This window comes from Sugiyamaella lignohabitans, chromosome C, assembly GCF_001640025.1.
Source record: "Sugiyamaella lignohabitans strain CBS 10342 chromosome C, complete sequence".
NCBI lineage: Eukaryota > Fungi > Ascomycota > Dipodascomycetes > Dipodascales > Trichomonascaceae > Sugiyamaella > Sugiyamaella lignohabitans.
In genome coordinates this window covers 42,011-58,074 of record NC_031671.1, presented here as the reverse complement: position 1 = coordinate 58,074, position 16,064 = coordinate 42,011, and the positions used below count along the sequence as shown (strand labels likewise).

At 42.9% G+C, this 16,064-nt stretch overlaps 4 protein-coding genes across 4 annotated transcripts; 1 reads left to right on the top strand and 3 right to left on the bottom strand.

Moving 5' to 3' along the window:
• Nucleotides 1-1,004: 1,004 nt before the first annotated feature.
• Nucleotides 1,005-2,021, top strand: AWJ20_3721 (uncharacterized protein; the record flags this gene model as incomplete). The annotated part of the gene is made up of 1 exon (XM_018880745.1): nucleotides 1,005-2,021. The coding sequence occupies one exon, from the start codon at nucleotides 1,005-1,007 to the stop codon at nucleotides 2,019-2,021; it is 1,017 nt and encodes a 338-aa protein (XP_018733404.1).
• A 614-nt stretch (nucleotides 2,022-2,635) lies between these two features.
• On the bottom strand, nucleotides 2,636-5,074 carry GEF1 (Gef1p; the record flags this gene model as incomplete). The annotated part of the gene is made up of 1 exon (XM_018880744.1): nucleotides 2,636-5,074. One exon carries the CDS (start codon nucleotides 5,072-5,074, stop codon nucleotides 2,636-2,638), a length of 2,439 nt encoding a protein of 812 aa, XP_018733403.1.
• Nucleotides 5,075-6,846: 1,772 nt separating this feature from the next.
• On the bottom strand, nucleotides 6,847-8,820 carry SSK2 (mitogen-activated protein kinase kinase kinase SSK2; the record flags this gene model as incomplete). Its single annotated transcript, XM_018880742.1, has 1 exon — nucleotides 6,847-8,820. One exon carries the CDS (start codon nucleotides 8,818-8,820, stop codon nucleotides 6,847-6,849), a length of 1,974 nt encoding a protein of 657 aa, XP_018733402.1.
• Nucleotides 8,821-8,957: 137 nt separating this feature from the next.
• Nucleotides 8,958-11,834, bottom strand: SSK2 (mitogen-activated protein kinase kinase kinase SSK2; the record flags this gene model as incomplete). The annotated part of the gene is made up of 1 exon (XM_018880741.1): nucleotides 8,958-11,834. The coding sequence occupies one exon, from the start codon at nucleotides 11,832-11,834 to the stop codon at nucleotides 8,958-8,960; it is 2,877 nt and encodes a 958-aa protein (XP_018733401.1).
• Nucleotides 11,835-16,064: the final 4,230 nt, after the last annotated feature.

Here is a 16,064-nt window from a genome sequence, read left to right as displayed (position 1 = left end):
TACAATCGATGGTTCAGTGATTGTGATCTGGTGGTCTATTTCACCCGCTGTTTGCTCGGTGGAGGCAGATTCTGGTCCTGACAAGTTTGTAACCGTTGCTAGCTCAGATAATAAAGTTGTTGTGTCTGATGTACGTAGATTATACACTGGATTCTCTGGATTCTCTTCACTCGTGTAGATATCTGTATATACAGGCTCGAGGTGGGAATTGGAATTGACTTTCTCGTCGTCTGAACCGATGGTGGTTGTTGACCCTGATAAATGAATGACAGGAGTTGGACTATTGATTTCACAATTTATTCGCGGAATGTTGATTATGTGCCCAATATACCACGACACTAGTGGTGTTTATTCACTTTTCTGATGCTCAGATTGTTATGGTGCTCGCCAGATTCTCAACTTGTTCTTGGGCCATGCGATTGTTAACTAGATACGGAAGTATGTCGGTTCATGTATGATATGAGATCCTATTGCAGCCGCATGTTAGATCCAGGGGTCGCAATTATCTGTATCTGGGTTTCCGCCTCCGGCGGCTGGGGCTCCGCCCCAGACCCCGTGGCTCCTCTCGCTACGCTCGAGTCGAGCTTTTGGGTCCCCGTGTTAATTGGAATGTTTGTTAAATATAATTTTTTTATCATTTTCTGTCGTAAATTTAAATTCCAATAGAGCGCATACTTACAAATCACATAAAATGAGTTCTAAATCAGTTGTGGATTAGAAGATGAAAATTCCTCATATATTAAAAAGTATGATACTGGCTTGACTGCAATTGCTTTATAGATTTATACTTAAATGTTATTTCCTATTTACCTACGAGTTCTTATGGTAATTGTCTACTTCGATTCTCGTCGTCAGACTCAAATATTGATTGAGGTTAGGGTCCAAACCCGCAAGAATATTGCTTGGAAAACTTGACATTTTTGAAATATGTGTATTTATATATTTACATTACACACTTAACTATTGTGAGCTACATTGGCTTTAGTGAAACGTGCAATTGTACAATGGCCGACACAGAAGAATATTCATCGCGTAGAAGCGCCAGTCCTGATCGTTACGATCGTCAGAGATCTCTTTCTCCTCGTCGCGACTCTGCTCAGGATGGATCTAACGAGGCTGGTCTTCCCGATGACAGAGAGAGAAACGGCGATTCTGGTGCCGCTAATGACAGTTCTAATGGCAATGATGCTGCTACTTCTGGATCTGCTTCCGGCCCTGTTGACGATGATGAAGCTGCTAAGAATGAAGGTACTAATTTGTTTGTTTCTGGTTTGGCTCGTCAAGTCACCGAAGCTAAATTGGAGGAATTGTTTTCCAAGTACGGTACTGTCGTCAAGTGCCAAATCATGGTTGACCCTCATACCAGAGACTCGCGAGGTTTTGGTTTCGTTGACATGGCTGATGTAGAGGGTGCTGATGCTGCTATTGCTGGTATCAATGGCCAAGATCTGCTTGACAGAGTTGTTTCTGTCGAAAAGGCTAAGAGAAAGAGACCAAGAACCCCTACTCCTGGTAAGTACTTTGGTCCTCCAAAGACCAGAGGCGCTGGTTCTTTCAGAAGAGGTGGTTATGGTGGTCCTAGTCGTTATGGCGGTGGTGACTACCGTGGCGGATACAGACCGAGATACGATGACCGTGATAGATATGGTGGCCCTCCTCCTCCTGGTGGCTATGACAGATATGACAGATACGATCGTTATGATCGTTACGACAGATATGATCGATACGATGATCGATTCAGGGGTCCTCCACCTCCAAGAGGTCCTCCTGGTCCTTCTAGATACGATGATCGCGATGGATACAGAGATCGTGAGTATTCATCTCGTTATGACGAAGGTCCTCGTGACAGATATGCTCCTCCTCATAGACGAGGCGATAACTACCGTGACCGCGAACGCCGTGGCCCTCCTCCTTCTGGCGGCCCTGGTGGAGATTCAAGAGATTACGATCGTCCCTCGTACCGTGACGAACCAAGAGGTGCTGGATACAGTCCTGAAAGAGAAGATTATCGTAGGGATTAAAACCTGTTCGCAATTTGGAAAAGCGGGCTACTGCTTCGATTTGTTCTGGAGTATCAATTGTAAAACATGTATTATGCAACAGTGTGAATTTTCCCGCAGCAGTTTTGGAACGGTTCTCAGTATATCACAGTAAAACACCATATCTGGACATGCCAAAAGTCGAACATATCCAAACTATCGCTTGTATCGATTGTAAATTTAGTCAACTTTGCGACATATCTAAATCAAAATACTCAAATATAAGTTCAGTAATCTATCGAAATGTATATTTTCATCTTTACGACTGGTCAGTGTCAATAAAGCGGCAGCACAGTCGACGTACCATCAGCAAGTGTGAAGGTGCCAATGCAGTGGTAATGGCAGTTGCAAAATAATCGTAGAGCCATCATCAGACTCGTCGTCGCCATGACTATCGTCAGAACTGTACTCTTCGCGAGGCAATCGCCAGAGAATTCGCCAAAGCAGAGTCAACAGTACTACGTGACGTCGTATATCACGACAGGACTGGGCACCGTCCAGATGCCTGTATCTCGGAATCAACTAGAATATGAAGGAATGAGAGGAATAACATGCAGAAAACAAAACAAACAAAAAATGCATTTGGTAAAAACTAACTATCTACGAACTAACTCTTGAACTTTAGATATCGCTTGCGATAAAAGCTCCCAGATCTTTCGATCCATTTCTTCTGCTGCTGATCTATCTGGAGGCGCCATGGCATAGTCTGATTTATGTTGATACTTCAGAATGTCTTTCCGGGTCAGTAATCCACATAGTGTACCTGATTTATTGCGCTCAACATATACAATGCGTGGTCCTACTTTCGAGAAGAGAGCAATAACTTTTGACAACGGAGTATTGTTCTGAACGACAACTGGTGAAAAGTTGACGAGACGCGAAAAGTTTAGTGAGTCTTCTGACGATTCTAAACTGTCAAATGACACATATCTATCAGGTGTGTCGCGGTTGTGTGCCACAATGTATTCCAACTCAGAACGCCATATGTACCCGATCAAATAGTTGTTTGTATAGTTTGTAGTTTGGTTGATAGTGGTGGCAGTAGTCGAGGACTTTGTTGGTATGCTGCTAGTAATGCTAGCATCTTCGTCGTCGATATCCACCACGGGATATGACTGATGACTACTACCATCTAATAAACTCTGAATGTGTGATATCGTGAACTTTTTGCTCGGGATTTGGATGGGATCTTTTGTCATGGCCAACTCTATAGGGTCATTTGCATAGTGATTGTGCTCATCATCCCCATCATCTTCTAGAAATGGGTATCCGTTTGCAACTATAGTACGGTCAGCAATCCCGCCACCGCCAGGTCCGAAATAATCACCAACTGCTTTGGTGACTCCTACGACAATCATAGTAGGAAGAATGTATCGCAAAGCACCAGTTACTTCGAATATGATCACAACAACCGTCACCGTAATATTCATCACACCACTTAACAAAGCAGCAGACCCTAGCAGAGCATAAGTTCCAGGAGTAATACATGGTGCATCAGGAGGACAGCTCGAAAAAAATGTAGCATCTGGAAACGTATCATGTAACCACCAAACTACGGTTCCTACAAACCTTCCAAATAAAGCTCCAATCGCCAATGATGGTACAAAAATACCAGCAGGAACTTTACTACCATAGGATATAATTGTCAATATAGTTCTTATGACCATACCAAATATCAATGTCGTTGCCAGGTACATTCGATGAGATGGTTGGCAGGTAACATTATCTTCAAATCCATGATCACATTCATGAAACAAGATTTGCATGCTTTCAGTCATGTCAATACGCAGAAATTCGTTAAAGTAACAGATAACAGCAGTTATAAACGCGAGCAAAGTCGCTTCTTGTATAGCATAGTTTCCAAGATACTTCTTACGAAACGCCTGAACACGAAGATTCCATTTAATAATGAATAGCCCTCCAAACCCACCGAATAATCCTATCAAAATAAAAAAGATAATCTCAAAAAAGTGCCAGTCATGATCATATTTGACTGAGAACAAAACCAATTGCCCTGTACGAAACGGGTTAACCGATGCTAGAGTTGCAGTAGCAACCAAAGCACAGAAGTAGCTTCTCCACATGGATTTCAGCTGGAAAGAAGATGTCATTTCTTCCAAAGAGAATAGTACACCGCCCATTGGGCTTCCAAATGCTACTGCCACACCCGCTGCTGCACAAGAACTCAGCACCTCTCGCATCTTGGTCTTATAAACACGATACTTTGGAAACAAACCTGCTACTGTGTTTCCAACACATACAGCATAATGTACAGAGGGACCCTCTTTTCCCACACTAAGACCAGAAGCAATAGTCAATGGCAGGGTCACACTTTTAATAAATAGTGTCTTTGCATCCAAGAACCCATTCATGATAAAACCAGCAATAATACACTTGATTTCCGAAATTCCTGATCCTGCAGCATACGGAGCAAAGCTGTAAACAAAAAAAGCAGCCAAAAATGCAAAAAACGTCGAAAAGACAATATATATAACGTAATTGATACCACTGAACGAGCTCCACCTGTGCCATTCGGGGCATATATCACTTTCATCATATCCAGAACAGCAAAAGTTCTCGTTTAAATAGAGGCCAGCAGTACAATAGCCAGTCTTAAAATCTGATAGCAATTCGGTTACAATGCTTAAGAACCCAGCAATGAGACCAATACAAGCTCCAACCAGTGCTAGTACCAGCCAACTTTGAGCTGCTGAGTACATCTGGCGAACCAACAATCCATATCTAGCACCTGTGCCTTTCAGAACGTCAAAACCAAATGCATTAGAATCCTCAGCATTCTCAGAAACTGGATCAATTGGACCACTGGGTCTTCTCGAATTTATACTCTTTCCATAGGCATTTTTATATGTACGTATCCTCAATGTGTTCTCTCTCGAAGCAGCCTCTACCCAATCGATAGTTGAGAAGTCTTCATACCGTCGGATTTCAGTTACTAGCGAGTCCGGAATGGAATCATTCGCCACCGAGGTACCTGATGGTAACGACTCCAGGTGTACTCTGCTGTCAGAACTCATCCCTGGTTACATCCAAAGTGTGTCAAGTTCATGATCTTCACACATGCTCTCAGATCTTATCTATGCATGATGCCGCATCACATCTTCAACGTACATCACGACTCTCACAGAGCCTGTTTACCATTTCGAAACTTTATCTACTGTTATTAGAGTCAATCAAATCAATTGGAGATGAAAGAATAAGATTTACGAAGATTTGAAGTAAGAGTGTCGACTAGAGCAAATTACTGGGGACTCTTCGGCCAAGGGTGCTAGCCATCAAAAACAGCGAGTGCCACCAGTACTGCACTTTCAAGACTTGTTCATTCTCTTTAGAATACATTTCCCACTGCCAGTTGGTTTAGCAAATGAGACTTTGAAGTGGTTTGTTGTCTATGGCTAAAAATTAGTATAATTAGTACATCTGCAGGGACTATAGGATTTCTCAACGAGTCCGTTGGATTTTATAAAAGCAAGACTAACGAAAATGATTTTACATTCCAATTTATGATATCAAGAGACTGACGACCTCATTCGACCATATTCGACCTTACTTGACCTCTCAATTTGTGAAAAAAGCTCAATAACTCATGGTTGAGGCAAGTTAGTCACTACGGCATTGGAGATGCACCATGCTGTAGAGATCATCTGAAAGATTTCTTGATCTGTCTAAATAATAGTAAATACCTTAGTCAACCATTCTCCAAATAAACATATATAAAATGCCAGTCCGTCTAATTTTTGTGTGAAATTGTTATCACATCTTCAATATAACCATTAGAAATGTCTGGATTTACTTACGAAAAAGTAGCCCTCAATGAGAACGATAAGTTTTATCTGCGGAGAATAAACCCAGATACTGTCACTTATAATGAAGCTCTGCAATTCTCAGAGCTGATTCTAGACAGCTTTGGTGATGACCTTATGTTTCAGTATTATTTTGGTCCTGGGTATAAATATGATAACTTTGTAGACGACGTCCGTCAAAATGTACATGATCCAGCTCAGAGGCTTGAAGAGTACATAAACAGAGCAAAGGCACTCAAAAGACTGACACATGAGTTTGCCAGAAGTACTCATTTAAGAATTCTTGCTAGGGTAGATGACTACTATGGCATGTATACTATAGACCCAGACACAGGTTACGAAATACTGGCTGGCATGTTTGTATGGAGATACCCTCAGTCATTAACAACAAATATGTATAAGCCCATGTCCATCGGTTCCCGATTGTATCACGATTACACTAAGATCAAGTATATGATCCAAGGTTGGTACTCTTTTTGGGGAACAGGACCACATCCACTAAATAACACTCGGTCGGATGCTTTTGACCAGGCCATAGCTGAGGAGACTCGTCATGTTCCAGATACTGACGAAGAAGGTGACAAACTAGCTCACATGTCACCAGAAGAGCTGTCTAATGCGCCATATCGAAACAGGGATTATCTCTATCTCTCATATTTCGTTATTGCCAGAGAGTACCAAAGGCAGGGTCTTGGAAGATTGCTTTTTAAACACTGTCTTGATGTATTACCGACAGACGCTCAAGTTGAGTTTGTATCACAAGACGGAAACATAAAATCTAGGGGGCCCATCAAAGAATTTGTCTTTGCAACTCGTGCGGGAAAAGCTCTGTACACAAAGTTTGGTTTCAAAGAAGTAGCCGAGTTTTATTATGAGCCAGATGGTAGGAAAGACTTTGCTACGACCAACTTCCGACTAGACAGACAATGAGTTCTCACATAAACCATTTTCAATAAATAATATATTATTACAAGTCAATAACCATATCAGCCCTCAGATGGAGATGATACAGCGCTATCATCTGAGCCAGCACTATAGCCCAACACTACATTACGGATGCTTACCATCCAAGGGTCACTTAAGAGATCCACGGCCGATGGTCGTTTTTTCGGGTCTCGTTCAAGAGTCTTCATAAGGAACTGTTGACCCTCAATAGATAACTGGTCGGCTGATGGTAATTGAGGCAGGTGGCCCGCAGCAATATGATACATTATAGCCCATTCATTATCGAGATTGGCCCATGGTCTACGGCCTGTAGCCATTTCCAAAACACAGCAGCCAAGAGACCAGATATCAATACTTCCATGACGACCGGAATCTGCTCCTGTGATGACTTCTGGTGACATGTACATGGGTGTGCCTGTCATACTATTCAATTTGGTCTTGTTACCACCAGTAGTGGCATTGGATTTGTTAGTGGCACTAGCCTGGCGAGTTTTGCCTGTCTTTGCAATCACTTTAGCAGCACCAAAATCAACAAACTTGATAACTCCATTATGATCCAATAGAATATTCTCTGGTTTAATATCACGATGAACAATGCCTGACTGGTGGAGATACGCTAGACCTTCCAACATCTGCAGAGTATACACCTGAATAACCTGCTCATCCTCAATACGGCCATATTCTAGAAGGCCGGCTAGTGATCCTCCTTGACAGTACTCCATGAAAATAAACACTCTATCACGATGTACTTCAACACCGTAATATTGTACAACATTGGGGTGACTTAGAATCTCCAGCACAGTCATTTCATCTTTGATTGATTTCAAAATATGACGAATAGACTGGGTGTCCTGTAACCGGATTTCTTTGACAGCCATGACACCACCAGTGTCAAGGTTGACTGCTGCGTATACCGATCCAAAGGTACCACCACCGATATACCGACCCTGTTGCCAACGGATTTGAAGGTTTGAAAAGGCTGAAGCAAGATATGTCAAGAACTCTGTATCACCGCTGCTATCATCAAGGACTTTACCTACAGAGTGAGTGTCTTGTCTTTGTTGTTCCAATAGCTCCAATTTCTTGACCATATCTTCTCGCAACATGGCCACCAACTCGTCGTCATCATCAACTGAGATATTGAGAGCTTTGCCTCGGCGTAACACATCACTGTTACCTTGCTGAGCTGCTCTAGATTTCGCACCAGTGATGTCAAAATGAGAAATCAGTAGAGTCATACAGTCAGCTACTTTGACTCGAAGTTTAGCAAATTGATCGCCTGAAATAGCCACGATATTGACTCCTCGAGTCATTACCATAGCAAATTCCAGGGCAACCACCGTCCATCTGAATGTCTTGTTCTCAGTCGGAACACAATCATCGCATATAAAAGTTACCCACTCAATGCACAGATTGATCAGTTTTATAGCCACTGTGCCACGACGGTTGGCATCCATGACAGAAATTCCCCTTTGACCAAACTCTCTAGCGAATACAAACATATTATGAACTGTTTCCTGACATCCATATGGCTTGCATCTTCTTCTAAATAATATACAGCTTGTGATCACAGAGGTCGAAAGCTTGAAGAACAGCTTTCGAACTCGCGCCATCTCATGGTCCACTCTTGTAATATGTGATTTGGTGTCCACAGCTATATCAAAAACATCACCTCCTCCAGTCAATGCAGATACTTCCTTACGAGTTCTCTTCAGTTCTTGAGAGCCGCCTTCAGTGATGAGTCTCATGCGACCAGGTTTCATATCGATATCAAAATAAGGCATATCCAAATTGACAATCTCACCCTCCCATACTAATGGTTCTTCGATACAAAATATCATAACGTATGAGACGTGCTCAACGTCTTTCTTCGGGATACGACTATAACCAGATAAGATGGCTCTTACAGTCTCTGGTCTATCCTTGAGATATGGGTCGGCAATGGCGTAAATACCATACTTTTCGAATGTTCCTGTATAAACTAGGAAATGGCCACTCAGTCGCAAGAGGCTCATCAAAGCCTTGGTCTTAGCCGGCTGAATCAGGTACTCTGTGGAATTCTCATACGCATCTGACAGTATTCTGAAAAGTTAGTATCCATATGGCCAGAAAGTCTGGAACTCCTGCTGCATATTTTGGGTAGCTCTCATACTTACTTGTGAAATCGTAAAAGCTTTCGTTGAAAACTCCTAATAATCTCCATGGTGGTGGTAAACCATCGCTCTATCTCGGTTGGAGCCCATGATTGAGGTCCTTTCATCTGATGTTCCCAGTACGTCAATAGACGGGTGAGAATCTTGCTTTCAAGTGATGTAATTAGCTCGGCAACTGCAAGATCACCACCCTCGACTAACCTACCTACACCTAGCAAGAAAGTGTAGTGCTGTTCGAGCTGCTCTGTCTCTTTATATGCTCGGAAAAGAGACTTTGATGACCTACCGCCATCAAGAAATTTTTTGTTCAATAGATCGAGGTAAAAGTTGACACTATCTAGGAGCGTCGAATTGAAACTCTCATCAATCTGGGTAGGAAAAATCCAACCTTTGTCAAGGATAGGAGACGTGTACTGCAGATTACGATCCATAACAACTAGCGCATGTGATATGATAGATTGGAAATCAAGGATCATTTGGTCAACAATCATAAGAGTAGGATTGACCAACCTTCTTGCGTATGTTAAACGCATCTGAATAATCTCCCGAATAAGTGTGATTGGAAACACCATGACATGCAAAAGTGAATTGTTAAATAAAGGCAATCCAAGTTCGAGAAACATATCCGAATACTTGATAGTTGCTTCTCTTGCCTTTTCTATTAGTGGTCCTAATCGGTTACTGATTCTGCGGTCAAATATATTCGACAAGTTGTCTTGTTTAAGAATACTTTCCACAAGGGTTTGCTTTTCTTCCTGAATCATCGACAGCCTGCTGCCTTCTTCACTGGGTGACGACTTTTCGGGTACTCGAGAAGGGTCAATATCGTAATTTCCAGTCCATTTCCTTAACAATTCCAACTCCTGATTGATTGCCTCTGTAATGGATTTCCACGACAATAGACAGTCTACTTTTGTTTGGAAATCAGCATTACCATATATAGCATTCTCACCTTTCAACACTGCTAATGTTCGATACAAACTTTCGCATCGGTACAGTAGTTGTAATACAGGATTCAGTTGTTTCAGAGCGTCTTCAGCGGTTATATTTGCTGGATTCTCGATCTTGAAATTTTGCACTCTTTCTAAAGCATCCGTTACAGTTGATCGGGAATATTCAAGAACCCTTTTTTGTTCGTTCATAGTTCTACCTGACACTTTGGCTCGGAGTGCCAACCACATTTCTTCTTCATCAATGCCATTTCCAGATTTTTTAGGCTGCTTAATACGTCTTTTCTCTGCTCGGAATACCTCACCGGTTAATACAGATGCCAGCATTGCCTGCCATTCCAAACGCTCTCTCCATCTCTCAGGAGTGCTACCATCAGACTCAATCGATGCAGTTGCCTTGTCACGATCCTTATGGCTGTTGCTTCCTGCTGGTTCATTATTTGTGGCACTTGAAGTAGATGGGCCATTACTGTTATAAGTCGTTTCAAGGAACGGATACGACGATCCAAGTTCGGTATATTCGTCATCGAAACTGGTTCCCACACCACCAAAGCCAATAACTTCTGGCTGAACTTCCGTTATGGAATCTGTATCATCGTCATCACTCAGATATTCGTAATTGGTATTATCACCTATTAGGCCCTTGACGTAATCATCCCCGGCAGCATTGGTCATTTTATGAATATAAACCGGTTCTTGAGCGAGATATGAAAGATGAGCATCTTTTCGTTTGGCGAAAATGGGCGACTCATCGCTATTAGCAGCAGCAGTCACAGCAGCAGCTGCTGTAGTAGCCCCTGATGCGTGAGCTGTCGACCTATGATGGAATGAATTAGACTGTTGTTGTTGTTGTTGCTGTTGCTGCTTTGGCGAGTTATTGGATTTGTTGCTTGTTAGTGAATCGTCTTGTATTGGCGATTGTGGTGCTTTACCTTTCGTCTTTACTGATGACACATTCTGATGGGATGGTCCTCTTGCTGGTGCATATGAATTCGACAGGGCACGAATGGGAGAATGTGGCCGAGGTGAGACTGTTGGCGACAGCAACGCATTATTATTTGATTGCATCGATGGTGAAGACGCATTGATTGGTTGTGTACCGGTTGGGCTACCAGCAGTCGCAGCATCGTATTTCCTCAATGATGAGTTTACTCTTTGCACTTGACCGTCAAAATCGAACGAGCTACCTGAATAACTTGTCTGACTAGATAACGACATTTTGGAATTTGATGAGGATGATGTACCTGGTATATTAACAGGGCTGCTGGCTGTTCCTGGTCGCGACAAAGTGAAATATGAGCCACCATCTTCTTCTTTTCCAGTTCCGTCGCGAGGTCGTGGTGAAGAACGAGGTGAAGATCGTGGAGATTGGCGTGGTGATACTCGAGCGGGAGCAGTCAAACCAGTATGCATGCTACCACTAGCACCAAGTGACTTTCCAGAGTCTCTTCTAGACCTATGAGTCGTTGGAATCGAGCCTATTGATCGGTGTCTTGACAAGCCCGTCGACCCATTACTATTTCCTGGACCTACAGACCCGTGAGAAACACCACCTGGCGAGGATGGTCCACTGATACCGTTGCTGTGACCGATACTGGCAATAGAGCTATTGCCATTACCGGTGCCATTTCCATTACCCGTATTACTACCCGTGTTATTACCTGTACTAGTACCATTAACATTGTTGTTATACCCATGATTAGCACCATGACTAGTACCAAGAAAAGAACCACCTGCTAACGCATGTAAAGAAGTGGAAGATGATGATGTTGAAGAAGGCAGGCTCTGAGAACCTGGAGACAGTAAAAATGGCGAATGTATAGTAGGAGTTGTCGAACGGAACCCTTGATTGATTGGAACTGCTGCCCGCGCAGAAGACAGATCAATTTTAAGCGGCGGAGTCGCGAACTTCTTTTCTTTAGACATGACAAATCATCAATATCCACACGATAGTGCAATGCTCTTCCTGTAGTTTTACGTATAGTAGCGAAAGCTAATACTCCCTAATAAAGTTCCAATCTGTTCGAAAGAGTTCTCCACTCACTATACCGATTACTAGCCAGTATACGAACTATCAAGCTACCACGGATTGGGTAATGAGATTAAAATACACAGGAAATTCTGCTGCAATGTTAATAATGAACCATCCTCGTTTTACTGCACACGACCCATCGACAACCACCCGATTTGCCATCCAATATCACCCACCAGTTATCCACAGCAGAGACTAGTATAAAGCCGCTAACAGAACAAACGAATTCAATCGCGACTAACGTGCTACTACATTTATAACTGGCCTGATACCGCCATATGCTGACCTGCACAACACCTCTTCAGCAAGTACGTACTGTACACCCAAGTCCAACTGACGAAGCTATCTTGAAATAACGAGCCCCTTTGAATTTTCTGTATACAGCTGGGACGCTGATAATCTATAAAATAGAGCCACAAGAACACAAAATCCAGATCCAATTGAAAAAATTCCGGTGATCTATCCGGTAATCAACTGCTGTTGGCAACCTCTGCTGCTGATAATATTAAGTCCGCAAGGTGTCTTAAGGTGCTAACGGGCAGCAGACCTAAGTGCATATGGGGCGTTATCTGCAGCAAGCTGAGACGTGAGGCTGCTGAATCGCATCTCCTGACGACCGTCTTCTCCGCACCCGAGTAGGCTCCTAAGGGATTGGTTTTGGGGAACCGGGTGTGCCTCCGGCGGCTGGGGCTCTGCCCCAGACCCCGTAGCTCGCTTCGCTCGGAATGGGAGGGGTATTGGTTAGATTTGGGAGTCTGTCGGAGTTCATTGAAAGGGGACGACGTGAGGCTGAAGTCCGAGTCTATCTCGAGGTTCAGTAGACTATTGACTTCTCACTCTGGGATTATTCTTTAATTATGTTATTTCACTGTTAAGAATATCTGATTTATTAGATTTCTACACGTCTGAGTTTATTTATATCAATTGATTTAGGTTGTATCAGTTTAGAGATATTAAAATATATGTCTGGTAGCTATGGCAACGGGCTATCTCCTATTTCAGGGCAGAAACGGAAATTATTAAGTCCGAGAAACCGACATCTAGCCGACCAGGTTCCGCTGCTTCTCCCATCATGGATATGGATACCTTCCTCGACAATTTCCCGCTCTTTGAATAAACACATTTTAGCAAAAAATATGGCTACGCTGAAGTTTGTGAGAAAGGTAAGTGTGCGACGTTTTTCCAAGATTTGGTCCAATCACGGATGAATTCATATTGGTGATCTCGAGACTAACTAACATGTGAAATAGGTTTGGGCCGACATGGTCAAGAACGGCGGCCTTGAAGCCGCTATGTTTGAGAAGGTATTTATCCCCAATAACAGAAGCTTCCATCAACAGTCGTCTCAACTGTAAAGCTATGAAAAGCTTGTGACTTGTAGACGTGTTCTTGCTAACCTGTGATAGGCTATAGTGACCAAAGCTGTTCCAGGGCAGGTGACCATGGAATTTGAAATAGATAAACGTCATGTCGTAAGTTCATTAAACCATTATGCTACGAAATGGCTATTTTCTGGTGGTCCATGAAATCTATCATATCTCTGGTTTCCTATCAAACTTCCGTGAACCAGTAGCCACGAGTTTTTAGCCGAACTTGAGTAGCCGGAGACTGGTGGATCTCAATACTAATGGTCATCAGAATCGTCTTGGGGGCTTTCATGGTGGATGTATTGCATCGCTGATTGATATCGGCGGGTCCCTGGCTTGTGCCTCGAAAGGTTTGTTTGCGACTGGCGTTACTGTTGATATGAACTCGACGTTCCTTTCCTCTGGCGGAGGTGTAGGCTCGAAGGTGCTAGTGGTAGGTAATCAATCATAATTTATTCATTCAAATCAGTTTGAACTATCTAACGGAGCTTATTAGGATGCTAAATGCGACAAACTCGGACGCACATTGGCTTATACGAGCATAGAATTTCGGGATCTCAACCGCAAGACGCTATTTGCCCGAGGAAGTCACACAAAGTACATGGTCCAGGCTTTCAAGCATGTAAGTACCATCACAAGTTTGTTCTACTCTCCTTCACTAACAAGTAATAGCCTGATAATACCACACTCAAAGATTAGACATTAGATATAAATATATAGATAGAGTTAGAGTACCTGATTATTCCATACAGGATCTCAAACAGCGGGAGACCCAAGAGCGCTCGCGAAGCGAGCACAACGGGGTCTGGGGCAGCGCCCCAGCCGCCGGAGGCAGGCCCCGTTATACCCCTTCGGGGGTCAGCACGAGACGGCCGTTCACACTTAAGATGCTGTGGGTGAGATTGTGAGATGCAAGGGTTTTTAGGACGTCGGCGATAATGGTTGATTTGTCGGACGAGGGTCGTTTCCAGGGCGATTCAATTGACTGGATGGCAGATGCGAGGCCGGAGGATCCACCGAGAAGGGAGGGTGATACTGAGGCGGATAGGATGCTGGCTTCGGATGGATCGAAGCTGAGGAGATGCGACATGTATTCTGAAGTTACAAACCGGTTTGGAATGTCGACCACGAGGTACCGTTGAGACCAGTCGGGCCGTGGCTGCAGATCTGGGTCTTGGTTTGAAGTATTAGTGAGCCAGTAGTCCCAAATGACGATGTCCTCGTCGGATAGATCTTGTTTAGTATACCACAAAATGGCCTCGAGCTCTCTTCCTGTTACAGAGTTACTCGTAGGGGATGAAGATGCAGTTGAAGTGGCAGGAGAGGTGGGACTGGTAGAGTTGGAGATGTCAGGGGATGCAGATGTTGAGAGGGCTGAGTCCAGGAGAGCTTTTAATTTTAGATTTACAAAGTCATGGTAATCTTGTTGTTTGGTTTGGATAATTAAATAGAATGCGCTCTTTCGAAGCTTCGTGGCTAGGTTTTGTAATTTGATGCCCTCTGGAGATCGAGGAGCATATGGCAGTCGATTAATGATTTCTTCGTCAGTTCGTTTATATGAACTGGATTGATTGCGTTTACGAAGTTCTTGTATTGATGCTTGGCCAGAATGATCTGATAATCGTATTATTTCGTTTGTTTTCTGGGTTTTGGCAAGCATTTTCTCATGCTTGGCTCGATAGCGAAACGTTCGGAAGAGGCTTGAATATGCCAGCTGCTGGATTTTACTTATACCAGGGCTCTGGTCAGGATCCGTCGGAAGATATACATCCCGAATTCGATTAAAATGTGGGACTGATTTGGGAAAACTGACTGAACTGTCAGGATCAAGTTTTGATCTCTGTCCAGTTCGGCTTGGGGATACGTCTTTTCTTTCTCCATTTCGGTAGGGAGTTCCAGATGCCTGTCTGGAGAATGAGATTGAAAATAATCTATGTTGGCACAGTGTACATTGTTGCCGTAACCTTTTCATAGTTTGTTATCTAGACTCAAAGCAATCAAATCAAATCAAAGTCCTGAAACACTTCAACTTTCAACATGAAAGACTATTTTGGCTGATCGTGATATATTCTTATATCAGTGAACTAAATTTTGTACTATGGTGCAAGTCGAGATTATGCAGGTGAACGAACGTTAAATGCAGGTTCGATGTCAATGCACCAGAAAGATCATGTGTCTCTGCATCATTCTAACGACTCTAGATCATTTTTAGCATCAATTTTGAACATGGGCTTTCATCTGATAAATATAGGTTCCTCAGACGAAATTTTTGAGAATATCAAGAATTTAAACCTAATTTGGATTTTTCATTTTGTGAGCTTGCACTTGACTTATCCTCTCTTGTAACAGTCTTTACATGACTCTTAGACCTTGCCAGAACGCAATATTCCCCTCAAAATATACAAAAAAGTAGCTTTTTTACGCTTCCGGAAAGTTTTGATATTTCACGTCTGCTAACAGAAAATTTATGGTCAATTTGGACGAGAATCACCTGTCTCCGAGATTCAGTCCTTATAAAGTCCACTTAGCCGTGCTATTAAGGTTAGGGCGGTGAACTTGATGTTGAAAACCACAGTAGAGATTGACCGATAAAGCAGCATTGAACAATTAACTTGAGAGCACCAGTCGTGCGAATACAGGACTTTTGAGTGGATTGGTGTTACAACGATATTTAGAAAAGCATATTTTTGAATCGGTGATTGAGTGGGTGTACATATATTGACTGATAGATTCGTTAATTTGGTGATTGGTCACAGG